The 27,468-nt window shown below is 56.1% G+C and overlaps 1 protein-coding gene across 8 annotated transcripts in view; it reads right to left on the reverse strand.

Annotated features, from left to right (window-relative positions):
- The window catches only part of HSPG2 (heparan sulfate proteoglycan 2), a 124,009-nt gene that overhangs the window by 70,757 nt on the left and 25,784 nt on the right, over positions 1-27,468 (reverse strand). For all 8 annotated transcript variants that reach the window (XM_017506939.2, XM_017506931.2, XM_037730732.1 and 5 more), the window contains exons 2-9: positions 10,354-10,489; positions 9,400-9,444; positions 4,177-4,286; positions 4,018-4,076; positions 3,573-3,733; positions 1,515-1,643; positions 998-1,252; positions 794-913 (exon numbers count right to left, since the gene is read on the reverse strand). In XM_017506939.2, coding sequence (XP_017362428.1) covers positions 794-913; positions 998-1,252; positions 1,515-1,643; positions 3,573-3,733; positions 4,018-4,076; positions 4,177-4,286; positions 9,400-9,444; positions 10,354-10,489 — 1,015 coding nt within the window. The remainder of the gene's footprint in view (positions 1-793; positions 914-997; positions 1,253-1,514; positions 1,644-3,572; positions 3,734-4,017; positions 4,077-4,176; positions 4,287-9,399; positions 9,445-10,353; positions 10,490-27,468) is intronic.

Consider the following 27,468-nt stretch of genomic DNA (forward strand, 5'->3'; position numbering starts at 1 on the left):
GGGTGGGTGGGTGGATGGATGGGTGGATGGATGGATGGATGGATGGGTGGGTGGGTGGGTGGGTGGATGGAAGGGTGGGTAGATGGATGGATGGATGGATGGATGGATAGGTGGGTGGGTGGGTGGATGGATGGATGGATGGATGGGTAGATGGATGGATGGATGGATGGATGGACGGATGGATGGATGGGTGGGGTGGACAGATGAATGAAGGGCTGGGTGGATGGAAAATGGATGCATAGGTGGGTGCATGGGTGGTGGGACTTGGACAGGTTGATGGGTGAATGGATGAGTGGGTAGGCTGATAGATAGACAAAGAGCTGGACATGGAGGAAGAAATCACCTAGTCCCTGCTTCAGAGGAGAAGCCTCTAAGCCCATAATGGTAAGGCTCTGACTTGCATGCATATGCCAAGGACCCATCGCCAAGCGACCTTGGCACACAGAACCCTCCTAGCCATTCATCTGACCCACACGCTAAACAAAGAGAAGCTTCATGATAACAAAAATAAAGGAAAGAAATGAAGAGACACAAACCACAGGCAGGCTAAGCACACTGCTTCACCAAAGGCCAGCTCAGGGCCAAGAGGCCTCATGGTTCTGGTCAGAAAAACCTTGGAATATGTCACCCAGCCAGGGAGAGCAAACAAACAGGCTTGGGGGATTGGGAAAAGCGGAGGGGCGGGGCAGGGGCTGGGTGGAGGAGAGGGGCAGAACAGGAGTGCAGGGGTGGGGCAGGAACAAACGGCCTGGGCAGGGCAGGAGGGGCCTCGGCTGGAACCGCAGATACTCACGGCAGTTGGTTTCATCGGTCTGGTCCTTACAGTCAAAGTCACCATCACAGCGCCACAGCTTGAGGGCACAGTGTCCATTCTCGCAGGCGAACTCGTTGGGCTCACAGGGTGGCGGGGTGCCTAAGGGACCAGGCAAGGGTCAGCAGCGCCTCCCAGGCCAGCTTCCCGCTCCCCAAACCCACCTGCACCCCTGCCGGCGCCCACCGCAGTCCAGCTCATCGCTGCCATCCTTGCAGTCGTCCTGCCCGTCGCAGAGGTAGTCTCTGGGGATGCAGTGCCCACTGCGGCATGCCACCTCCTGGGGCCCACAGGGCAGGGGCCTGGTGGAAGCAGGAAGCAGGGGCTGGGGAGCATGGGTATGTGGTGGCTGTCTCGTGGTGATTGCCTCCAGCCGGGGTGGTAAAGGTGTTGTTTCCATCAGGAGAGAGAATGTGGGGCTGACTCCCAGGACCGGCTCCTCTGTGGACAGAGTCTGCTTGGCATTTGGCAGAAGCAGGTGGCTCTCACCTGCTCCTTGTCCCCCACACTCCCCAGGCCCACCCTGTACTCCCCAACACCACTTCCTGCCGCCCCCTGCCTGGCTCTGTCGTCACCCTTCCTACGCCCCCATCCTCTGCCTGCACCAAAGCTTCATAGTCCCCGACGGACTCCAAGACCCGGGTGTAGGACCCTGGCCTTCCATTGAGGCCCAACCCACTTGTGGCCCTGGACATCTCCTCACCACAGTTGAGCTCGTCGGACATGTCCCTGCAGTCAGGCCGCCGGTCACAGCGATACTCCAGGGCCACACACTCGTTGTAGCTGTGGCAGGCAAACTCGGCCTCGGTGCAGGCTCTCGGGAACTGGGGCACTGGGGGTGGAGGAGCAGACTGGAGTCAGAGATGGCCAGAGGGAGGTGCGGGAAGCTGCGGGAACAGCACAGGCGCTGCGTGGCTGGAGTGGGATTCGGTGCCCTGTGTAGGGCAGCTCGGTTTCTGGCAGGCATAGCGAGGGCAAGGAGCACGTAGTAGACACATCCACAGCACGCGTGGGGCATGGGACATGGGGCAGTGGCCTCCCCCGTCTCTAACACAGACCCCACACACAGGTGACATGCCACACACATGCAAAAACCACACCACACACATGCAGGCCGCAGCCTGGCCCAGTGAGGACAAAGGAGGGGAGAGGGGAATGCCCAGCTGTCTTGGGCTGTGCCCAGCCAGCCATCTCGCCCTCATCCTTCTCTCCCCTCCATCCTTAAAAATGTTTTTTTCTTTTTTTAGAGACAGGATCCCACTATGCTGCCCAAGCCGGTCTCACACTCTTCGTCTCAAGTAATCCTCCCGTCTTGGCCTCCAAAGTGCTGGGGCTACAGGCGCCATGGGAGCCCCCATGCCTGGCTTCCTCTCCATCCTTAACTTCTCTAGGAACCTGGCTGGGCCTGGGCCTGGCTTACACTCTCACCTGGTGTCACTGCGACCGCCACAGCGGCCGGCGGGGGTGGGGGGGTCTGTGCTGAAAAGGAAGATGTGGTCAGTGGTCGCTCCGCCTGGGAGCCCAAAGCTGAGGGCCGTAGGGCTGGGCCCGGCCCTTCTGCCATCCCTAGCCAGGAGGACTCATTGAAAAGTGAGAGAGAAGGGCTGGAACCCCACCCAGTGGGCCTAGTGGTACCAGAAGAGCAAGGCTGATCTCTAGGTGTACTAACTGTTTGTTTTGTTTTGTTTTGTTTTGCTTTAGAGACAGCGTTTTCCTCTGTCGCCCAGGCTGGAGTGCAGTGGCATGGACAAGAGTGCACTGGACAAGGAGTGGCTCCTAGAGGGGGCTGGCTTAGCGCACTGCAGCCTCGAACTCCTGGGCTCAAGTGATCCTCCTGCCTCAGCCTTCTGAGTAGTTAGGACTACAGGCACACGCCACTATGCCCGGCTGAATTGAGGTGCAGGACAAGGGAGGTGATGGTTTCACTGTTTTTCTAATTGTGCTACACCATGGAAGGAATAGAGGCTGTTCCATTCTGCGTTTCACTGAGTCAGGGTCTTCCCAGAGAGAGGAGACAGTGCTGAGAACCACAGCCTGTGAGGGGTGGCCTAGGGCTGTTCGGGCTAGAGAAAGAAAAGACTCAGGATGTTGAAACAGGAGATCAGGGGCACAGAAGAAGGAAATCTGGGCTGACCCGAAGTACAAAGGCCAGGATTCTGCACCTAACAGCTGTGTGGCTTTGGACCGGTTTCCTAGACTCTCTGTGCCTCAGTTTCTCCTGCTTCTCTCATCACAGGTTCTGGCAAGACTTGAGTTTGTTTGAAATCCTAGCCTTTTCACTATCTGCCCATCTGGTTCTGGACAAATACAGATTTTCCTTTCTGAGCCTCAGTTCCCCCGTCTCTGAAACGGGGAATAACATTTTCTGCACAGGAATTGCTGTGAAGACTGACCTGGAGGCTAGAAATAAGGGCAGTCAGCGCTCAGTAAACAGTTGCTGGTTACTATTAAGTAATAATGTGTTTTGGACTTGTAAGTATGGGATGCATCAAGGCCTGAAGACCTACTGTCAATGTGTAGAGGTCTAGAAGGAAGGAGCAGAACTTGGGTCTAATGGGGATGTGCTACAGGAAACAGTCTGTGCTCTACCAAGTCAAGATTGTGTAAAGATAGATGGGGTGGACTCAGGAGGTGGTGAGCTCCCCGTTTCTAAAGCTGTGCAAGCCCAAGTTGGGAGCCCATGGTGGAGACACTGAAAGGTCCCACCCCACCCACCCAACAAGTCTGGAGGAGGCGAACTCAGGCACCAGGATAGGCTCACCTGTGCCCAGGCGTCGGAACTGGAATCCCTGGGGAGAGGTCATGTAGGAGGCCATGGAGCCGCTGGAGACGACCCTGTGCAGCACCTCCTGAATCTGGGTCCCGTCTGGATTCCCTTCTGAGCCCACATCCAGCTCCACGAAAACCCAGCCATCCAGCTCCCTGGGGATGGAGATGGGCAGGAGAGGAGGGTCAGCAAGACTTCTGTGCTCTCAGCTCCTCCATGAGGCTTCTGCTCCAATGGTCAGGTCCTGTTCCAGGACAGCCCGTACCCAAAGCAGGGCAACTAAAGGTCCCAATCATCCCCCCACCAATTCCTGAATTTCCACCGATAGCGACTCATCCTATAGGCCTTTCCATGGTGCCAGGCTTCCTTCCCATCCTCATCAGCCCCCTCCAGGTTACCCGCTCAAGTCCCCTGGCAGCCCCCAGGGGCCCCTTCTCACTTGATGAACACCACACTGACAACCTGGTCTCCGGGAATTTTCAAGTACTCCGACTCCAGCTGAGGAAGGACACAGCGCCATCAGCCCCAGAGGCCTTCACCCCATCCCCAGTCCTGCCCCGCCATGCCCTCGAGCTTCCTGAACCCCACATCGCCTCACCGTGTCGACCACAGCCTCGGACACCTCTCGGAACTCCCTGGAGCCGGCATCCTCCAGCTGAGGGCTGTACGTGATGGAACGAGTGAAATTCACCAGGGCTCGGAAGTAAACTGTGGAAAAGTGAAGGAGGTATCATTCTGAGAGGCCCAGCCTGGCACGTAGTGACGTTAGGCAGCTGGACCATTCAGGCGGAGCTGCAGGGATGGCCCCGGGAGGCCTCCGTCAAGGCTGACACCTGTGTGTCCATAGCCATGCCCAGCACAGCTTTCTATACACATGCTCAGGGGTCAGTGTCAAGGCTCCAACTTGACTGAGGGGCTTTAACTAACAGGGAAAATAGCCTGATCCAGAAACCAAGTGATGGTGCAGAAGAGGAGACCCCAGCAATCCACAGGAAGGCTGGACAAGAAGGAGTGGCTCCTAGAGGGGGCTGGCCTGGTACAGGCATTACCTGCATGTGCCTGGGAAAGGCTCTGCCAGCCTTCCCTGGCCAGTTCCTACTCACTCATTGGCTCAGTCATCGCCTCAGGACTTGGCTCAGCCATCGCCTCCTGATCTGCCCTGGCTGGGGTAGAGACCGCTCCCCTGGGCTCCCACAGTGCCCTGCTTTCCCTCGCAGAGCACCTTCCACCCGGCACTGCGTAGTTTCTGCCAGGTTTCACATCACAGTAACAATCGTGGGTCTCGGCTCTGAGTTTCTGTTTCCTAATGGGATACTGACTGCATGCACCACCTGGGTGGCTGCGAGGAGCGCGTGCTATTGTGTTCACATGCACCAGACCCTTGTGCTCAGATGCAGCACCCAGCACACAGCAAAGCGGCCGAGCATTGAAGCTGCCTCATCCTCTGTCCACCACCAGAATCTAAGCTTGATGAGGGGGAACCTGGGATACCCCCTCATCACGTGCCTGGCACACAGCGGGTTCCTCGTTAAGTGATGGCTAAATGCATCTCAGACTGGTGTGAGCACACACATGTGTCTGTTGTTTCTTTCTTTTCTTTTCTTTTCTTTGGCAGGGCCTTGCTCTGTCATCCAGGCCGCAGTGCGGTAGCATGACCACAGCTCACTGCAGCCTCCCGAGTAGCTGGGATTACAGGTGCATGCCCTCATGCCCAGCTAAGTTTTTGACTTTTGGTAGAGATGGGGTCTTGCTATGTTGCCCAGGCTGGCTTTAAACTCCTGGGCTCAAGCAACCCTCTTGGTTCGGCCTTCCAAAGTGCAACTGTCATTTCTTAAGCACCTACTATATACGAGACATTTTATACTCATTAAATTTCACCATGTTTGTGAATTCCTGTATGTGATAAATATGAATGAATAAGAGTGACAAATGACTCATATACAAGCCAAGCATCCGAATCCAAAAATCTGAAATCCGGTGTGTAGGTGGCAGAGCAGGGAGTGGCACTGTCTGTGCTACTGCCAGGCCCCTCCTCCCACTTCACTCTGTCTGTTTGGCCCGCAGGTGCACAGGACACTCTTCCTCTGCGGCTCTGCGAAGAAAGGCCTGGCGCTGCCTGCTCTGAACCACAGGGCCTGGGCTGGGCCGGGCTCCTGGTGCCGAGTGGGAGGGGCTCTGTGGGCCAGAGTGTGGGGACCATGGCTTGGCTACAGAGGCCCCTTGTGAGCCGGCACAGAGGCCCATTGAGAGTACCCCCACCCAAGCCCGTGGCCTCAGCCCCATGGCCCAGCGAGGGCGAGGAGGCCGGGCCTCTGCCCAGGAATGTGCCCGATCCCAGGGGAGGGGGCTGGAGTTCCACAAAGTCCCTTTCTACTAGGGCCTGGAAAGGGCCCAGGACCTCCAGCCTGACCCCACCTTCCTTCCTTCTTTGAGACCAAGGGCAAGCAAACACCCTCCGTCTCCCACCATGCAGCTGGTGCCTATCAGTGGGGCAGAAGGTGAGGCCGCCTCTCCTTCAAGAACCAGCCCCCAAGCTGGGCCTAGTGGCTCATGCCTGTAATCCCAGCACTTTGGGAGGCTGAGGTGGATGGATCACTTGAGGTCAGGAGTTCAGGACCAGCCTGGCCAATATGGTGAAAATACAAAAATCAGTCAGGCATGGTACTGCGTGTCTGTAATCCCAGCTACTCAGGAGGCTGAGGCAGGTGGATCACTTAAACCACGGAGGCAGAGGTTGCAGTGAGCCAAGACTGTGTCACTGCATTGCATTCTAGCCTGGGTGACAGAGCAAGACTCCATCTCAAAAAAAAAGAAAAGAAAAGAAAAAAAGAACCAGCCCACAGAGCCAAGGATACTGGTGCAGCCAGCAGAGATGAGGCTGTGCCTCGGATAAGGGTGGTCTCTGGCCAGTCCTCTCCCTCCTCTGACCCTATCTGGTGAGTTCCCTTGGAGCCAGAGGCTGGGAAAGGGAGACCAGAGGCTCGAGGAGGGAGAGAGCTGCCTGAACCCAGGGTGGAGGTGGGGGCTGCACACCTGAGCAGCCCTAGCCCCGGAGCCGGCTACCCACCAACTCCTGATTCTCATCCCTGCTCAACAGAGTTTCCCCGAACACACCAAGGCCCCTGAATTCCAGCCCTGGGTCCCTGTGGGTCCCTTGGGTGGGCCCAGGATCAGCCTGTGGTTAGGTGGACACAGCGGCCTCTGGAATGCAGGGCCTGGTTCCCTGCAGGGCTGGGGCACCTATCTCTGCCTGACCAACACCCATGGGGAAGAATGCCAGGGTCCCAGCCCCCTGTGTTTAGATTTGTGGGCCCAGGGCAGGCCTGGCTGTGTCCTGGGCAGGCGCAGTGGCTGGCCTGGTCCCTGGACTCCTTAGAGTGGTGCCTCTGAGCCTCCTGTGTGACTCACAGCAAAGTGCAGTTTAGGGAGGAAGAGAATAGGGAGAAAGGAGAGAAAGGGAAGAGTGGGGAGAGAGGATGTAGAGGGAGGCAGAGAGAGCAGCGCTCCCACCTGGCCCGGGCCTGGGTCACTTACTGAGAGGGGATGCCTCATCAGGCTCCGAGACCATCATGCCGGCCACGGGCGGGCGGCCCAGGGGCGGCCCCGAGCCTGCAGAGTAGAGACAGACAGGGAGGAGAGGAGGGAGATTGACAGCGAGGGAGACAAGACAGAGAACCAGAGAGAGAGAGGCAGAGACACTGGAAGAGAGAGGGAGACACAAAGAGATAGAAAGACAAAGACAGAGACACAGAAAGTTGGGGGGAGAATGAGAGAGAAAAGGCAAGACAGGCGAAGAAAAAGGCAGAGGGGAAAAGAAAGAAAGAAAAAGATCAAGGCAGAGGGGAGAGAGGGAGAGAGAGGGCGAGAGGGAGAGAGAGGGCGAGAGGGAGAGAGAGGGCGAGAGGGAGAGAGAGGGCGAGAGGGAGCGATGGCGAGCCAGAGAGAGGGAGGACAGGATGAGGCAGAGGGAGGGGGCACAGAGACAGACACCGAGGAGTGGGGAAGAGGACCCAGGCAGGTAGGAGGGCAGGGGAGACACACAGACATGCAGACAGTGTCGCAGCGGGGGGACACACGGGCGTGGGGGAAGACAGAAAGAGACAGGTCAGAAGATGGAAAGAAACTGGGGGAGGAGAGTTGGGAAGGGGTCCTGGGGAGGGGAGGCTGTCAGAGGTGGGTGTTGACACTCGGGGTTGGAGCTGAGCCAGGGAGCTGCAGCCAGGCCCAGGGGGAGGAGGGAAAGAGTCATCTCAGTGGTCTGGGACTGCGTCAGGGCCTAGGCATGGCCCCATGATGGTCAGGACGGCCCTGGCTTATGAGTGCAGGGGTGGCGGGTGCTGCCCTTGATCAAGGCTGAGCGGGCACCGTGGGACCCTGGGATCAGGAAGGCACACACCTGCTGCCGCCCTGACTGCCATTCAGCCCAGCTGCCTGGACCTGCACCACGGGCAGCTGGCAGGAGCCAGGGTTTGGGCCTGGAGGGTCTGAGGCCCCACCTGTTCCTACTTGCGAGGAACAGCACCCTCCCTGGTGTGGGCCCCCTCCAGCTGCTGCACCCTGTTCCCCACCTCTTCCTCCTCCGGCCTCACCTACCCTCACAGCTGCTTCTCAGAGGGGCAGGTGGGCTGGCCAGGCCTGCCCAGCCAGTGTGGAGCTGCTGCAGCGGGCGGCACCCCAGAAGGGCGGGAGATGGTTCATGCATGGACAGGGAGGATCAGACGCAGGCCTGGTTTGCCCAGAGGCAGCTCCAGGAACGCATTAGCATAGGCTATTCCAGGACAGGACTGGACGTGGCGTGTGTGCCCGGGGCCCACCTGACACTCCCTCTCCCAGGCTCCACCCAGATCCCAGGCATCCTGCAGCCTCGTGGGGACCTACACATGGAAAACCAGGCGGAGCCCAAGTCTGGGCTCTGGGAGGTCACAGTCAGGACCAGGTTACCCAGGGACCAACCCTCCCGTCTGCACTGACCCAGTTAGGATGCCACCTGCTGGCATCTGAAGGTCCCTGATATGTCGGCTAAAGTGAGGTGCCTCCACCCCAGAAGAGGCCCAGGCCAGATTTGCCCAAGGCCTACCTTGGCACAGACTGTCCCAGGGGCTGCCTCCCAGAGTGGGCAGTAGGAACCATACAGAGCCACTGGGCCTTGTCCTAGGGTCAATCCTTCTCCACCCAGAATTCCAGAGTGGAAGGAAGCAGGGACGCTGGGTCCCGTCCCAGTGCTGGGCCAGTCTGACCAGGGTAGGGGCTGACTCCCCTCCCTCCACAGAGCCCAGCCTTGTGTCCCTAAGCCAGAAGCCCTTGCTTCCCAGCAGGTGACCCACCTTAAGGCAGGGTTTTCCCTCCCAAGCCTGGAGTCAGGCTTGCTCTGTGCCCTGCCCACCCTGCTGGGTGTGTGATGCCCGATTCCACAGAGCCCCTCTGTTCTGTTTGTCTTTGCCTGGGATCCCCAGCTGTGCTCCCAGGGGGCTCTGGGGAAGGACTCAACAGCTGAGCTGCCCTGGGAAGTGAGAACTTTGCTTTGAATGTGGAATAGCTGACTGGCTCTCAGTCCCCAGCAGAACTGGGCTTTACCTGCCCACTGCCCTGATCCCTGTGTCTGGCATGGGCAAGCATAGGACCTGGTCATACCAGCCTTGCAGGGACCTGCCAATCAGTCTGCACAACTGTCACTCAGCAGGTGAGGGACCACCCCCACTTATCCTTGCTTTGCACCCCAGGGCAGGCCCAAGGAGCCCTCGAGACCCTCAACCCACGAGACCGGCTCTGGGGCTTCCTTGGGGGCAGGAGGGAGATCTGTGGGAGGCCCGCAGCAACTTACCCATCTGGAAGTCCCCGCTGCCCAGGTCCCCGCTGCCCAGGCCATCTACAAGCAAAAAAGAGACATTTTCAGCAACAACACATATTTGTTGAGTACCTACTGGGTGTCAGGCACTGCTCTGGGCACCTGGTACACAGTGGGGCAGGGTTGGTACTGCAACCAAAGAAATGGTCACTAAAGCAAAGAATGGTCACCCTCCTCCCCCATGTCTGGGGAGGGATGGTCTATGAAAGTCAGTTTGGAAGCCTCCATCACAGAGGGCGTGGGCCAGCTGGGCTCGATGGCTCAAGCCTGTAATTGCAGCACTTGGGGAGGCTGAGGTGGGTGGATCACTTGAGGTCGGGGGTTTAAGACCAGCCTGGCCAACATGGTGAAACCCTGTCTCTACTAAAAATACAAAAATTAGCCGGGTGTGGTGGCACATGCCTGTAGTCCCAGCTACTCGGGAGGCTGATGTAGGAGAATTGCTTAAACCCAGGAGGCGGAGGTTCCAGTGAGCTAAGATCATGCCACTGACTCCAGCCTGGGCAACAGAGTGAGACTCTGTCTCAAAAAACAACAACAAAAAAGAGAGGGTGTGGGCTGAGGCCCCAAACTCCAGGGACTCAAAACTATCTGTCCAGTGGCTGGGGCAGGAGTAGGCAGATCAGACTGGCCTCCAGGTGAGGACATGGAGGAGGCGTACGGGGATGGGTGAGCTCCTACAAGGTGCATTGCCAGCCACCTGCCCAGTGGGTCCTGATCGTCCCAGGCTGCAGTGATGACCAGGCCAGGGCCACACAGGTTGTAAGTGGAGGATGCTGGGGTCACTCGGACCAGGGCTCAGGACACACACAGCCCATCTCTTGAGGCATCACCTTGTGGACTTTCATAGGGCCTCTTCAAAGACCAGTGGGAAGAAGCATGGTCTCAGCCCCCACCCCTCTGCTCCCAGCCCCGGAGACCTTGGCTTACCTCCGGAGGCGCTGTCAGCCAGCAGGTCCTCATCGTCAGAAAGGTACGAATAGCTCCAGCCCATTCGGCTTGCTGTGACGGTCTCCGTGTCCTCAGGTAGAGACAAGCCATCGTATGCCCTCAGCCCATGGGTCACCTGTAAGTAGACGACAGAGCCAACTGAGTCACTCTCTCCAGCTCCCGCTGAGCCCCACGGCTCTTCCTCTCACCTCCAGGAGGACCCGGAGTTCCACCCCCAGTAGTTAAATTTGACTCAGTATGGCTCAGTAAGCCAGGCAGGGGCCGAACCCATTTTTGACTCAGTTTTCCCAAGTCCCATTAGCCCCTGGAGGCTTCAGAGCCCAGACCTGTAAATTCTGAATGAATCCTCAAATAAAGCAGACGATAAAATGTAAATCACTTTGGTAAGTAAAGAGAAGGCAAGGGACACCCAGGACATGAGCATGTGGATGGGGAGATGGCAGGCGGGTAAACGGGTGACCTGGGCCAGCACAGATGGGGGACATGGGCAGGTGGAAGGAGGGCCAGGGTCAGCCACGGGTGGGGACACGGGCAGAAGGCGAGGGCGAGTTGCTCAAAGCTGCTGCCTCCCCAGGCAGCTCCTCCCAGGCCATTTGGCTCCTGTTCCTGCCTCGCTCTGGCCTCCCGGTCTCCAGGCTGCAGGGAACACATTCCACGGTGCTGGAGAATCAGCTTTGGCACATGCAGCCACACTGACAGGCTCATCCCTGCACCCAGCAGTGTGGAGGCGGAGCCCAGCATCTGGGCTGAATGGGGACAGGCGTGGTGTCCACTCCACGTGACCTCAGGCTGCTGCCAGCCTAGGATGAGCTCCACCTTGGGGCCTGCACTAGGTGGGAGGAACGGAAGGGCCGCCGTGGCCACAACACCTGCCTTCTCAGGTGTGGGTCCCGGCAGTGAGGGCCTCCTTCCCACTAGACGAGATCCGGATGTTTCCAAAGCAGTTTCACCAACTGACATAGGGGAAACAAACCCAGGGGAGCCCAAGGGACCCCTGTACCCCGCAAGCGTGCACAGATTCATGATGGCCTGGCATGAGGGCTGCAGGCCCTGCCCTGGCCCTAAGTCAGAAGGAAAACCAAACCCACAAGGGCTAGACAAGATAGTGAGGTCAAGTTGGAGCAAAGGCCAAGGAGGAGAAAAAACGAAGAGCCAGGCAGACCCACTTCCCTCCCCACCCCACAACTCCCAAAGTCCATGTCCCTCACGCCTCGCGTTTCTCATGCCAGCCCCTCTGCTGGAATGCCCTTCCTCTCTTTGTTTCTCAGGCAAACTCCAACGAATCCTCCAAAATCAGCTGCAACACCATCTCCTCCACCTACTCAGGAATAAGGAGGAACAAGGGATCGACTGATACGCGTGGGTCTGAAAGAAGCCAGACACAAATGACTACAAACTATACGATTCCATTTATACGAAACCTCAGCAGTGAAAGTCTAATCCATAGTGACGAGAAGATCAGCAGTCACTTGGGACTAAGGGGAGGCTGGGGGTGACTGGGAAGGGGCCACAAGAGAACCTTCTGGGTGATGGGTCACTGGGCATACGCAGCTCATTACTGAAAATGGGTATAGTTTATTATGTGTATTTATGCCTCAATAAGGATGACTAGAAAAGAAACTCTCTTTGTCCTGACTCCTTGCTCTCAACCCCCTGTCTGGTTCTGGGCCCTCCTGGGCTCACAAGGCTATTATCTGTAACTCCATTGGAGTGGAAGCACCTTGAAGGCAAGGGCTGTGATGAATTCATCTCCACCTTCTCTGCACCCCGTGTTCAGTAAATACTTGAATGAACTAATGAATGAATGCATGGAAAAACAGGTCATCACCTATTATTCCAGCTGCTACTTGAAGATGACTTCCTTGGGGAGGCACTACCTACCTCTGTGAGATCTATAGGCACCTCCTGTCCCAGGCCTGAGCTCCCTGGATGGGGTAGGGGCTGGGTGCTGTGTGTTCCTCACTGTGTTTGTGGTGCTCTCAGACCTGCGCTATCCACACCTTATTCCTGCTTCAGCCTAAAGCCCCTTCCCCCGACAACCCAGGGCAAATGTTGCCTCCTGTTCCTTCTCCTCTGCCGCCCTCTCCTTCTGCATGAGTGCCTGCCCCTGTCTTCCTGAGTGCTGGCCTGTGGACTTCCAGGCTGTGCCCATTGGATGTGCATTCCGGAGTGCACTTCAGAATTTCTAGAAGCTGGTGAGAAATGCAGATTACTGGGCTCCTTCTCAGAGCCAGTGAGTCAGGTTCTTCCATCCCAGGAGGGTGGTTATAGTTGTGCACGTCCGGGGAATTCTGACAGCCACTGGTTAAGAATCACAAGACCAGCCACTACCAGGGGCTCTGCCTCCTTCCCTGGGTCGGTACAGGGCAGTGTTCCCACTGGCTGGAGCAGGCCTGACTGATCCAAGGTGGGTATGAGGCTGGGGCTGGTGCAGGGGCACTGACTCTGGACAGAGATTTGAGGGGTCCTCCCCATCTGGGGGGGCTCTGTCAATGCCAATCCCTTTCCCAGTGCAGCCAAGGTTATGGAGGATATGCCTGGGCCACTGAGGCTCCCAGCATCTCCCAGACACTGCAGACTGGAAAGGAAAACCTGGTGGTGAGTGACGAGCAAGGTCCAGAGCTTTTCCCAGGGAGGGGGGAGCTGGCTAGGGGGTGGTGGCGGCCGGGGGGGTGGGGGGGAGCTTGGGACCAGACAGGAAATAGCAAAGTGAGATTCAACATGGAAAGAAAGCCAGGAACACACATCTGGAGGGAGAGGGGAAAGAGAGGCCAGAGCACGTCGGGACTTGGACTGAAGTGTCCCCTGCTCCAGCACAGGACCCCAGGGCATGGACCCCTCCATCTGCCAGTCTGCTTTGCTTGTAGCCCCCACCCCAGGGTCTGAGGATCCAGGGTCAAATCAGGGCCCGTGGCAAGGAATAAGTCAGCAAGAGCAGAGACTTTATTTGTAAAAAGCTGAAGATGAAAAGGTTCCAGCAGCTGTATTTCTGGGAGGGGAGATGGAACAGACAGGAAAGAGGCTCCCGGAAAGAGCCAAAAGGAACTCAAGACTTGACCAAAGAAGGATCTTGGACCCAGAATGGGAAAGTCCACGATCTGCTGGAGGAATGATAACAGCTAACATTTATTGAGCACTTACTATGCACCAGGCACTCCTAAACCAGGTTATAGGTCTTATGGGGGTTCCACTGAGAAGTGGGGCAAAGAGAGCAGAGAAAGTCAGGATACCTGTTGAAACTGACATATGGCAGGGCTGAGATTTGAACCCTGTGGTCGGGCTCCAAGGCCTGAGCAGCTACCACTGTGCTGTGCCACCTCTGTGACCAGGGCTGTGCAACGAGGCAGATACAAGATCACTGGGAGTCATTCTTGCAAAGCCTCTCGGCCACCCTGCACGCCACTTTACAATGCATTTCCTCAGCCTAGCATCACCTGGGTTGACAGTGACCCTGGGAGGTGACTGAGGAGGTGCGAATGCTCCCCTTTCCCAGTGAGCCCTGGGGAGACGTGCCTGCCCAGATCACAGGTGAGGAGCTGGCATCCCACCCCAGGCCTTCTGCCCACCAGGACATGAGGAAGGATGGCCATGAGGCCTAAGCAGAGGCCAGTACCAGGGAGCCCAGGTTTGGCCAGTCCCTGTCCCCAACCTGACCAGCTTCCAGGACGGCCCCACGGGATGCCCAGGCTGGCAGTGGCCTGGGGCCAGGCAGCACGTGCCTCAGGTCCCAAGGAGGGGCATTAGCGGCTCCAAGGTCAGAGGCAGAAATAGAACCCAGGTTTCCTGCCCTCTAGCCCGTCTCCGGCTGTGAGGGAGCCCAGCTTCCTCCTAGAGGAACCCAGCACTTCAGGTATGTGTTGGAGCGGGACAGGAAGCCAGAGAGGAATGGTCTAGAGGGCAGACCTCAGCCAGAGAGGAAGTAGCCAAGCAGAGAGGGGGATTTTTCAGACCCTTTAGTTCCTGGTTATGGGGGGGGAAGCGGGTATGGGAGGCAGCTGACTCAACGGGGCCCAGGCCAGAGGACTGTTCTACAGGCTGAAAACAATTGCTTGGGGCTGGGATGCAGGCAGGGTGGCCCCCAGTGGGCAGGCATTCCCAGAACACAGGCGGGACCGTAGGCGAGGGGCTTCTGGGAGGCACCCAGCCCCTGAGGTGGGCTATGTCCAGGCCCTCCTGGTGAGCACGAGGGTCACGTGGAACTCTAGGTCCAAGTCATGTCCTTGGGGACAATGAATGCAGGCTGGATCCTCATCTCCTGGCCTGGGTGAGGATGAAGAGGCAGCCAGGGCTGGCTAGGGAAGGGCTCAGCACGGAGAAGAAAACCACAAGGCACAGGACGGAGAGAAGTCGGGGGAGGTACAGACAGAAAGAGCAGGTATAGGGTTTAGGGCTTTCAATGGAGTTAGTTTTTTTTGGAGACGGAGTCTCACCCCGCTGCCCGAGCTAGAGTGCGGTGGTGCGATCTCGGCTCACTGCAACCTCTGCCTCCTGGGTTCAAGCCATTCCGCCACCGAAGCCTCCTGAGTAGCTGGGACTACAGACACCCACAACCACGTCAGGCAAATTTTTGTATTTTGAGTAGAGACGGGGTTTCAGCATGTTGGCCAGGCTAGTCTTGAACTACTGACCTCATGATCTACTCACCTTGGCCTCCCAAAGTGCTGGGATTACAGGTATGAGCCACTGCACCCAGCCTCAGTGGACTTTTTAAAGGTTATGTGCATAGACGAGAGTTTCGGGGCTGCTAAAAGAAAAGATGCAGATGGCAGCCCGGTTAAGAGATGACAATGACAGTCAAATGCCACTAAGGCTTTTTCCATGCCAGGCACTGCGTCACACTGTAGGAACTGTCTCAACCAATCCTCACAGAAACTGCAGGGAGGGCTGGAACTCTGGGGACGACACTCCCCATCTGCAATGAGAGGATTCCAAAGAGCACTGAAAGCCAAACATGTTTTTTGTAAACTTGTTTATAAGGCTGGGAGCGGTGGCTCTCACCTGCAATCCCAGCACTTTGGGAGGCCAAGGTGGGCGGATCACTTGAGGCCAGGAGTTTGAGACCAGTCTGGCCAACACAGTGAAACCCCGTCTCTACTAAAAATACAGAACTTAGCCGGGCATGATGGTGCATGCCTGAAGTCCCAACTACTCAGGAGGCTGAGGCAGGAGAATTGCTTGAACCCAGGAGGTGGAGGTTGCAGTGAACCGAGATCGTACTACTGCAGTCCAGCCTGGGCCACCGGGCAAGACTCTTGTCAAAAAAAAAAAAGTTTATAGCAAGGTAATTTGATGCCAAGTCCTGACCTGAACTGACATGAAGCTGTTCACAGTGCATTCACTCCACTTAGCGGGAAGGGTCCTGCGTTTCTCTGCCGCAACATTACTGTTGTTTGATCATGGGATGTGACCCAGACTCCACTGGGGCTGTCACATCCCAGCTAGGTACATGTTCTATATCACCTTCCTCAAACTTGAAAACTTCTGAATTCCAAAACACATCTGACTCTGAGGCTTTCAGTCAAGGAACTGTGAGCTTGTGTTATTATTTCCATTTTCTGGATGAAGAAACTGAGGCTCTGAGAGGGTCATCTGGGTAAATGGGATCAAGCAGGTAAGGCACTTACCCCGGTGCTTACTTATACAATAAGTGTTTAATAAGCACGAGAATTACTTATACAGTAAGTGCTTAATGAGCATTAGGATTAGTACCATGTAGGGAGTGCAGCGTAGGGTGAGGGGAAGGTGTGGTTGAGGGGTGATACATGGGGAGTATGAGGTGTGGGCTCAGGCCTGGGGTCACCTCCAGATCCGGGATGAAGGGAGGAGTCCGGCTGAGTGGGCGGGGCCCTAGCAAGGGGTGGGCAACAGAGTTGGGTCCCATGGCTCAAAGTTGTCTGCTTGCTCCGGGGCTGACTCTGGGACCAACCAAGGGCTTTGGGCTTCTCCAGAGACATTCTTCACATGCCTTTGGCAGCCAGCCCACCCACCCTCCTTGTAGCCCAGGCCTGGGACTGAGCCCCCCACCGCCCCAGCAGCCAGGCAGGAAGGTCTGAGCACCGCATGTCCCCAGGGTGGCTACAGCTGCCCAGGGCCAGGCTCCAGGCATGTGGGGTTGGAGTGAGCTCACGCCATCAAAATCCAAAGACAGCGAGGGGGCGGGGGAACAAAAGAGCCCCTGCCTGCCCACCTGCTTCCACGACACAATCATGCACAGGTTCTGCCTCAGTGACCCTTCCTCTGCCCACTGCCAAGGAACCAGCACACAATGTGATCCTTGGCCCCAAAATTTCTGGGGAGGGACATGAACCCTGACAAGGTCACCGTCCCCCGCTGCCAGGATGCAGGCTCCCAGGTAACCCCAAAACAAGTGCTTCCCATACTGGGCTACAACCCACGCCCCAGATACAGGATCAAGGTTCCCTGCCCCACCCCCAGGCCACCCATTGCCCTGCCCACGGGCGACAGACGGCACAGGGGAAGGAATCTGTCGGGGCAGCACTTTGTTGTACAAACTGCCAGGGGCGGGCGAGCTGACACAAAGGCCAAAAGGCCTTTAATCCCCTGGCAGTCTGAGAGGGGCGCCGAGCCGGAAGGGAGGTGGCCACCGCCTCCTCTGGCATGCTTGTGTTGCCCGTGCCACTCGGGAGGCCTGCCAGCTTCTCACACGGGGGCCCCCAAGGTGTCAGGAACTTTGCCAGCCAGTCAGCCAGGAGGAATATGGGCCCCCCCAAACAAGGAGAGGGGCCAACACACATCCAGGGCTTCTTCGTGCCAGGGGCTGAGCTAAGGTCTTCACAAGGCTTACGCCACTCAGGTCCACCACAACCGCACGAGGGAGACACTGGTGGCACCCTCATTTGATAGATAAGGAAACAAGCTCAGAGAGGTGCAGTTACCTGCCCTACGTCACACAGCAAAGGCAATGGGAACAGAGTCTGAAACCAGAATTCCCCTCTGCTGGGTTCATGCTCCTGTATTCTGCCAGCCTAAAGGCACGGCTGCCAGCAGGGCCCTGTTTCTGACCTCTGACCCCTGCCCTCTGTATGCTCATATCAAGGGCGGCAACCTGGAAAAGCTGCATTCCATCCAGGGCCTTTCGGGAGGGCTGGGGCAGGTCAGGGCCTTCAGCAGAGGCCCAGAGAGTGGGAAGCTGGGGTCTGGAGTTTCTAGTCCCAGCTCAGCCCCATCCTCACCATGTCGGCTTGGACAAGCCTCTGCCTCCTTCACCTTTTAGCTAACTTTAGTGAGTCCCTACTGTATGCACGGGGCGTCCACACCCACCATCTCAGTCCATGAGAACAACAACATGCAGAAAGCAATGACTGATCTGTCTTGAGCATTGCTCAGCTCCACAACAGAAAACACGCAGTAGGTATTAATCAATCTGCCAACTCACAGACAAACCAAATGAATGAATGTGCCCAGCAGCCCTGAGGTGGAAATTAACCCACCTGACAGAAGAAGGCAAACTTCAGAAGGAGGCTTGCCCAAGATTACACAGCTGGAAAGTGCCAGAATTCACCTCTACTCCTCAGTTCCCATTAATGCAACAGAGACGGTAACACTTCATCCCAAGGGAAGGAGGGGACTAGGTCAGGGGAGCCCTGAAATCCATTCTAAGATGGCCTCTGTCCTAACATAACAATCCTTCCCAGACTTAGTTCTCTCTGTTATAAAATGGGAGCAAAAGGCTGGGCATGGTGACTCATGCCTGTAATCCCAGCACTCTGGGAGGCCGAGGTGGGCAGATCACCTGAGGCCAGGAGCTCAAGACCAGCCTGGCCAACGTGGTGAAACTCCATCTCTACTAAAATACAAAACTTAGCTGGGTGTGGTGGCGCGTGCCTGTAATCCCAGCTACTCAGGAGGCTGAGGCAGGAGAATCGCTTGAATCCAGGAGGCAGAGGTTGCAGCGAGCCAAGACTGCACCACTGCACTCCAGCCTGGGCAACAAGAGGGAAACTCCATCTCAAAAATAAATAAATAAGGCTGGGCGCGGTGGCTCAAGCCTGTAATCCCAGCACTTTGGGAGGCCGAGGCGGGTGGATCATGAGGTCAAGAGATCGAGACCATCCTGGTCAACATGGTGAAACCCCGTCTCTACTAAAACTACAAAAAAAAATTAGCTGGGCATGGTGGCGCGTGCCTGTAATCCCAACTACTCAGGAGGCTGAGGCAGGAGAATTGCTTGAACCCAGGAGGCGGAGGTGGCGGTGAGTCGAGATCGCACCATTGCACTCCAGCCTGGGTAACAAGAGCGAAACTCCGTCTCCAAAAATAAACAAATAAATAAATAAATAAATAAAATAAAAATAAAATGGGAGCAAAAAAAGGTCCCTGCTTTGCCCCCTTCCTGGGGCTACCGGGAGAGGCACGTGGAATGAGGTGGTGGCCTCTCTGAGAGGCACAGTCCCAAGCTCTGAATCTGCCTTGCCCTTCTCCAGGCGGGTCCCATGTGGTCTTTGCCTTGGAGGCATCTATGACTTAGCTAGGGTGGGCACACAGCCTGGTCTGCCACTGACCAGGCAGGGACTGGTGAGAGCACTTGACTTCTAGTCAGTGGGGCAGAGCCAGCTGTGCTGTCAGACACCCCCAAGTCCGGGCCACCCGGGCCACATTCTAGCTGGGTGGCCTCAGCTTCCTCATCCGGTTGTCCCACTTGGTTCAAGTCACTTCAACCTCTACTTACTGGGTATGTACTATGTGCTGGGCCAGGGGGACAAAATGTGAAATGGACAGGCACAGAACTCCACGGAAACACGTGCTGACAATGCCGTGCGAGGAGAATGCTGAAGAGGAGGGATGGGGGCCGGCGGAGCCCGGGGAGGGTCCCCTCACTTAGGGAGGTGGCTGGGAGGCTGGGGATGGTTCCCAGAAGAAATGCTAACTCAGCTGGGCCTGAGAGATGACTTCGCCTAAGTAAAGTGGAGGAGACAGTCTCCCTCTGTCACCCAGACTAGAGTGCAATGGCATGATCTCGGCCCAGTACAACCTCCGCCTCCTGGGTTCAAGTGATTCTCCTGCCTCAGGCTCCCAAGTAGCTGGGAGTATAGGTGCCCACCATCACACCAGGCTAATTTTTGTATTTTTAGTAGAGATAGGGTTTCACCATGTTGGCCAGGCTGGTCTCACGGTGAAACCCTAAGGAGGGGAAGAGTGTGGACCAGGCGGAGGGGAGGGCACATGCTGAGACCAGGGCTGGAGAGGGCAGGGCAAGTTCGCAGGGTGGGAAGAAGCCTGGCGCAGCGTGTGAGTGGCAGAGGAGTGAAAGGGCGGCGTGAGTGGGCTTTTCCACTTAAAAGCGCCGCCCCTCAGTTGTGCTGTCACAGAGATCAAGTTTCCACTGTTCCACCCAGAGTCCTTGCACTCTTCTCCGTCCCCCACAGACACCCCAAGATTGGGTGACCCTGGTGGCTGAAGGAGTTGTCTGCCAACTTACAGGAAAGCAGGAAGCCACTGGGAAATGCCCCTGCCCTACCCGTGTGCCAGGTATGGCCAAGGCGGTGGGGGTGGCCCAAGCAGGAGCAGCTTCTGGGCTGGGCCGCCCAGCAAGAAGGTCCCTGAGGGTTGAACACTATCCGCCAGGCACCGTGGCTGCTGGCAACGCCTGCAGCGTTCACATGCCGGCCTCCTGCACACAACCTGGCTTGGCTCTCAGGTTCTCCAGCTCCCAGCTGCCCTGCAGCCCTGGCATGTCTGTGGGGCTTCAAGGGCACAGCAACCTGGTCGGGCCTTCCCATACCCTGCTGGGTCACTGCCCACAGATTTCATGAATGATGCCCCTTGCACAGTGCCAGGGCTATGGAAGGGTGGGCGGAATGTTCCACAAAGTTATGTTGCCATGAAACTCCACCAACAACCACGGCCACTTCCTAAACCTGCCCGCTTAGGCCTTCCCACGACTCCTGACTCACCAAAGGGTGAGAGGAAAAGCCCTTATCACGGCCAGCCAGGTTCTATGTAATCTGCCTGCACACACACCCACCACACGTGCGCGTCCCGCTCCAACCTCATTTGCTACTGTTCTCCCCGACTCCCTGCCCTCTAAAATAGCCACATGCATCCCTCCATAATCCTCAAGTGCACCAAGCCCTCTGCCTGGGACACTGTCCCCACACACTCCATCATTCACTCCTCTTCTTCCAGTTTTTGCTAAAATGTCACCTTTCAGCTGGGCACAGTCGGTGACTCACGTCTTTAATCCAAGCACTTTGGGAGGCCAAGGCGGGTGGATCACCTGAGGTCAGGAGTTCGAGATCAGCCTGGCCAACCTGGTGAAACCCTGTCGCTGCTAAAAATACAAAAATTAGCCTGCTGCAATGGCGGGCACCTATAATCCCAGCTACTTGGGAGACTGAGGCAGGAGAATCACTTGAACCCAGGAGGTGGAGGTTGCACTTGGAGGTTGCACCGAGATCACGCCATTGCACTCTAGCCTGGATGACAGAGCAAGAGTCTATCTCAAAAAACAAAACAAAACAAAACAAAAACCAAAAATCAAAAACCAAATTGTTGAATTGATGAATGAAAACTGAGGCAGGAGGATTACTTGAGGACAGGCGTTCACGACCAGCCTGGACACATGGTAAGACCCTGTCTCTACGAAAATCAAAATCAAACAGCTGTGGTGATGCACACCTGTTGTCCCAGCTACTCAGGAGGCTGAGGCAGGAGGATTGCTGGAGTCTGGGAATTCGAAGCTGCAGTGAGCTATGACTACACCACTGTACTCCAATCTGGACCACAAAGTGACACCCTCTCTAAAAACAATTAATTAGCTAATGGGTTTTATAAGTGAGGAGGCTGAAGCTCAGAGAGCTGACGTTCCCATAGCCACAGAGTTGGAAAAACCAATACTTGAACCTAAGACCCCTGGCTCCACACTGGAAGGAAGTCTGTACCTCCCGGTCCCGATGATCCCTGGGGCTTTCCTGCTGGGAAGCCCATCTCCGGGGAGACGGCAGGCTGCCGTGGTCACGGAGGAGCCCCCCGGGTGGGTGTGTGTGGGGGCCTCGGAGGCGAGCGGGGGCCAGAGCTCTGTCTCCAAAGCATTGCGCAACACAGCCAGGCAGCCAGGCCTCGGCGACTCCACTCAGCGCTCACTCCCGAGGGCATCAGCAACAGGAAAAAACAGGTTGGAACGGCATCTCGGCAGCTGTGGCCAAGGAGGTCTGCTCCCCCTGACCCCTGCCAGGGCCTTCCTCATCTGCTGTATGGAAGGGGTGGCAGGGCCAGGCCCATGGCTGAGACAGCCCGTGGACAGCCAAGCTGGAAATCGGAGCAAGGAGGCTGCCTGCTGAAGTGCCCGTGTCTGCTTTCTTCATGTTATTGTCCTTTCCTGGACGCAGTGACTCTGGCACGGGACGAGGCGTGGGGGAGACAAACACATCTGGGAAAGGCTGGTTACACGAAGCTGAGCTGCCTCCCTGAGTCCTAAATGTCTCAAGCAACAAGATGGGCCTGGGGGGAATGACGTGGGGGAGGATTGGGGGCGGTCACGTGCAACTATTTAGTGTTTCCCAAAGTCGTTTAACCTGGAACGCTTTACTGATGCAAAGCTCACTAGACTAGGGTTCCACAGAACACACTTTGGGAACACCATCCCGACCATCCTACCTGTCCCTCAGCCAGCCTTAAGTCAGAGTCTAGATGTAAGACAGGTCCCCAACACCCAGGGGCTTTGCGAAGGAGGCCCTTGAAGACAAGAAAAGCCGCAAGGCCCTGCGGAAAGACAAGCAGGCTGGTTGGCAGGCTAGTTGGCAGCCTGCCTCTCCTCAGGGTGACTGTCACCTGTCACCTGAAAAACCCAGACATAACCTGACCCTTCCCCGCCGCCATCGGCCTGCTCTCTCAGGGAGGGGAGTCCTGTCAGAGGGGAAGCAGAAGGTGGCCCAGCACCCAGTCATTCCTGGTCCGCTAGGATCCTCCAGAAAGTCTGCAGGTATCTGTGCCTCAGAGAGAAAGAGAGTTGAGGCCCGGGTAGGGACTCACTCTCAGGGCCAGGGCCATGCAGGTGAGGGGGGCCGGGGCCATGCAGGTGAGGGGGGCCGGGGCCATGCAGGTGACAGTGCTGGTGCTCTTCAGGACAGCGACTGAGAACAGGGCTCCCTGACAGCTCTGACCTCTTGGGCGAGTCCCTTCCCTTCTCTGGGCTTCAGACTCCCCTCCGTCCAATGATGAGGCAGTTCCAGGTCATGGAGCTCCAGTCCACGCTCAGCAGACTCAGGGCCACTCTGGACAAGAGTGAGGTGGAAGGGGGCACCATTAGAATTTGGGCCCCTTCCCAAACACTCACTTTAATCAAAATACATCCAATTTTTTTTTTAAACACAAAGTTCTGCTCTGTTGCCCAAACCAGAGGGCAGTGGCTCGACCTCTTGGATTCAAGATATCCTCCTGCTTCAGCCTTCCAAGTAGCTGGGAGTATAGGCATACATCACCACACCTGGCTAATATTTTTATTTTTTTGTAGAGACGGGGTCTCTCTATGTTGCCCAGGCTGGTCTCGAACTCCTGGTCTCATGGACCTTGGCCTCATGGAACTGCCTTGGCCTCCTAAAGTGCTGGGATTACAGGCATGAGCCACTGGGCCCAGCCACAAAGCCACCTCTTTCCTTTGTATAAAATTCTCACCTTCTACATAATACAACTGGTTCAGCCCTTGGTTAGCTGTGAGGCCATGGGCAAGTCATTTCCCCTCTCTGTGCCTCCGTTTCCTCATCTGTAAAATAGGCACAATCATTCATAGGAATAGTATCTATCTCACAGGGTTGTTGTGAAGATTAAATATAAATATAGGCCGGGCGCGGTGGCTCAAGCCTGTAATCCCAGCACTTTGGGAGGCCGAGGCGGGTGGATCATGAGGTCAAGAGATCGAGACCATCCTGGTCAACATGGTGAAACCCCGTCTCTACTAAAAATACAAAAAATTAGCTGGGCATGGTGGTGCGTGCCTGTAATCCCAGCTACTCAGGAGGCTGAGGCAGGAGAATTGCCTGAACCCAGGAGGCGGAGGTTGCGGTGAGCCGAGATCGCGCCATTGCACTCCAGCCTGGGTAACATGAGTGAAACTCCGTCTCAAAAAAAAAAAAAATAAAATAAAATAAATAAATAAATAAATAAATATAAATATAAACTGCCACAAATGACACTGCACATGGTGAATGCTCTGTAAGTGTTTGCTGTGAGTATCACCATTATTTTGATAAAGTAAGGGTTTCACTGCTTAACGAGTTTGAAAAACATCAACTTTAATGATCCCAAAGCTTCCTCTGGCTTTGATATTTTAGAGCCCTGACACTGTAAAACATCAGGATTCTGAAATTCTAGGCTGTGTCCTGCCTGCAAAGGGAACAGGGCTAAGGGAGAGGATTTCCAAGTCAAGACAGGCTGGGCGTGGTGGCTCACATCTGTAATCCCAGAACTTTGAGAGGCTGAGGCTGGTGGATCACCTGAAGTCAGGAGTTCGAGACCAACCTGGCCAACCTGGCAAAACCCTGTCTCTACTAAAAAATACAAAAATTAGCTGGGCATGGTGGCACATGCCTGTTATCCTAGCTACTCAGGAGGCTGAGGCAGGAGAATCCCTTGAACCTGGGAGGTGGCGGTTGCAGTGAGCCAAGATGGTGTCACCGCACTCCAACCTGGGCAACAGAGTGAAACTCCATCTCAAAGAAACGAAAACAAAAACAAAGTCAGGACAAAGCCAGAAGGAGGCAGGCTGCAGAGACCTGCCCAGCAAAGGGTCATCGTCACCATCATCCTCATCATTCATTTATACGTCCCCACTTGCCCTGTTCCAAAAAGGCTCTGGACAGTTTACAAAGATGCACGCATAATAGCCAAGAGAAAATTAACTAAAGATGTGTAAGAAAAACTCAGGTAGGGCAGGCAGCTGGAGCCTGGGGTGAGGAAAGTAGACAGAGAGCACACGCTGAATCCCAGAGATCTAGGAAAGGGACAACTCACGTGGCCCTGAGCTTTCCAGCTGCCAATGGGAAGAAGGAAACCTGACCAGTCCCTAGATTCCATGTCCCATAACATAAAAGCAAACCAGTTGCTTAGAAAAAGCATGACTAGGCTATAATCCCAGCACTTTGGGAAGCCGAGGCGGGCAGATCACCTGAGGTCAGGAGTTTGAGACCAGCCTGGCCAATACGGTGAAACCCCGTCTCCACTAAAAAATAAAAAATTAGCCGGGTGTGGTAGCACATGCCTGTAGTCCCAGCTACTCAGGAGGCTGAGGCAGGAAAATTGCTTGACCCTGGGAGGCAGAGGTTGCAGTGAGCTGAGATCGTGCCACTGCACTCCAGCCTGGGTGACAGAGTGAGACTCTGTCTTAAAAAAAAACAGAAAAGAAAAGAAAAGAAAAGAAAAGACCTAGTCCTGATGCTGAGAACTGAGAGTAGGGAATGTCCCAAGGGACAAGGCTTGTCTGGCACCTTTCTCTGCCTCATCAGTGGGGCTGGCATCCCCTCAGAGTCTGCGGACATGACCCTTTGAAGCTGAAGCCAGGGGCAGAAACTATAGTTATCAAAGATTCAGGGAGCTGGAACGGCAGTCCAGGCAGTACCCACCAACCTCGCCCCAGCAGCCTTGGTCTGGGCAGGATTACCCATCACTCCCCAAGCCTGAACACAGCCAGTGCCCAAAATAGCTACAGCAGGAGAGGGTGCCAGGAGGCCCTGGGCAAGGGCCTGGGCTAGGCCCACCTGCAGGAGGGCCCAGTGAGCCAATGCACACATTCCCCCTGGTGCACAAAGGGGCACCTTCAGTCGGACACACTGCCGTCCCTGGGAGTCCCCACCCACCAGGCTCCCCCCTCAGCCACACGTTGCTCACGCAGAACTCGAGCTGCTGCTCCACCCTTCCCACAAGGCAGGCCTTCCTGCCGGGGCCAAACTGGAAAAGCCTTCCGCAGAAGTGCCACCGCACCATATAGGGAAGTGCCTGAAGACCTCCCCGCCCCACCTCCAGAATCTGCCAGAATCAGCCCCCTCAGGATCCTCCACGGCGGTGCTGGTTCCTCCCTGGGTCCCCCAGCTGCAGACCAAGACAATGGGGGCTATTCTGGGCTGCACGGCGTATTTAAAGCTCTGGCAGGGCCTCCTCCCTGGGGAACAAAAGGCCTTGCCCTCCATAAGACCTTCCTGAAATTGTTCCTGCCCAGACTGTGGTGGCTGCATCCTGTACTATTCCCCACCTCTCTCGCCAGGCCCTGAGGCCCTGTAAGATTCAGTACAAAATGCCTCCTCCAGGAAGCCCACAGGGCTGCCTCCTCCAGAAAGCCCACAGGGCTGCCTCCTCCGGGAAGCCCACAGGGCTGCATCCTGTGCTGAGTAGCACTGCCTGAGACCCTCAGAAAAGCTAGGTCCTGGCCCAACTCTGCCACTGACCTCTGGGTCCCAGTTTTCCCATCTGCAAAATGTGGATGTGAATCCCAGTGTGTGAGGGCACTCGAGGCTTCCATGGTGAGGATGAAGTCATGTCTCTCCAGCCACCTTGTGAAGCAGAGTGTAAGCAGGAATAAGAATTGCGTCTGTTTTGTCTCTGCTCTTTTTCTAGCACCTGGCACGTAGCACATGCCAAATGAATATTTACTGACAGATACAAATATTTCTGGAATGTGTCTGTAGCCCCTATAGAATCGCCCAGAATGCCGGGCACACAGGTGGCTAATACCCTCGATGGTAATGCTGCCAGTTCTCAGCTTGAGCACTAAGAACACATCAAGCCTTAAGCAAAGTACTTGACGTTAATTATCTCATTTAATTTGCTCAATAATCCCAAGAGGTGGGTACCATTATCTTATTTCACAAGCAAGAAAATGGGAGTTCCAGTCCAGGTGGTTAAGTAGCTTGCCTGAGGTGCTAAATGGCCAAGCTGGGAGTCACGCCCAGGAGCCCTGAAGCCCCCGCCCCCATCCTGTGCAAATGAACTTTGAAGAAAGGCTGTCGGAGACCGCTGGGAGTTGGGAGCCTAAAGTCAGCTGTGTGACTTCAAGCAAGTTGCTTGGCCTCTCTGAATCAGCTTTCTCTTCCACAAAAACATGGGCTTGAATTCCTATTCTTCAGGTCATTGTTAGGATCAAAGGAACCAAAGGATGTGACTCTGTCTCCCACATTCGCCCCGCCCCCTCCCCAGGGGCAGCAGCTGTGAAGGATGGTGGGAAGATGTGCTGGGAGGAGGGGGGCACCCAGAGCTGGCTCTAGAACAAAGCTCCGCAGCTGCTGACAACAGCTGGGGAGAGCTCTGGGCCTGGCCCAAGCAGGGGGAGAAGGGACAGGCTGGGAAGTCACCTCTGGCCCTCCTCTGTCACCCTTCCCTGCTGACAGCTGCTGAGGCCTCAGGGCCAAGGGGCCCCAGAGCAGGCAGGGAGTGGGGGTGTGGAGGGGGTGGGAGGGCTGGCTGGGGTCATCTCAGTCCTCATGCTGTTAACCGCTCAAGCCTTAGGGTGCCTGGCCGGCTGTCCCATCGTGCAGCCCTTTGCCCAGTTCCCTGGGAAGCCTGCCTGGGTGGAGAGGCCGGAGCAAAGGTCTGGGGGCTGAACATGCCTTAACTGGAGCCTGGCCTGTCCCAGGGCCCCTGTGGGGAGGTGCATGGCCAGGGCCAGGAGGGAGGAGGTGGTCCTGAAGAGGCTGGCAGTTTTCTTGGGGCACAGCCCCATCGCAGGCCCTTCAGGAAGCCTCCCTGGAGGCTGTGAGCCTGGCCCACCCCAGCCCATCTCAGCCCCCTCAGCTGCTGGCCAGCCCGGCTCCACTCCTAGTTCGGTGCCAAGCCTTTCCAGCCGGCCCCAGCCCACGCAGCTCTCTCTCCTCTGAACTCTCACATACTCATAATTACAACTGACCATATTTTCGAAAGCAGAAATCAAGAAACCACTGAACAAAGGATTTCTGGGCTACTTATAAGTGTCAGAGGCAGCCTGGGAAGTGTAGTTTGGATGCTGAGGCCTTCAAATCTCTGAGACGCGTTAATAGCTTTTTGGAATGACTACTATATTTATCATATTTTATTAATAAATCAAAGCTATTCCAAGAAATGCATGTTGGCCACATGCCACCCATACCACCTTTTTTTTTTTTTTTTGAGATG

Source organism: Cebus imitator, unplaced genomic scaffold (assembly GCF_001604975.1).
Source record: "Cebus imitator isolate Cc_AM_T3 unplaced genomic scaffold, Cebus_imitator-1.0 Scaffold15, whole genome shotgun sequence".
NCBI classification, from domain to species: Eukaryota; Metazoa; Chordata; class Mammalia; order Primates; family Cebidae; genus Cebus; species Cebus imitator.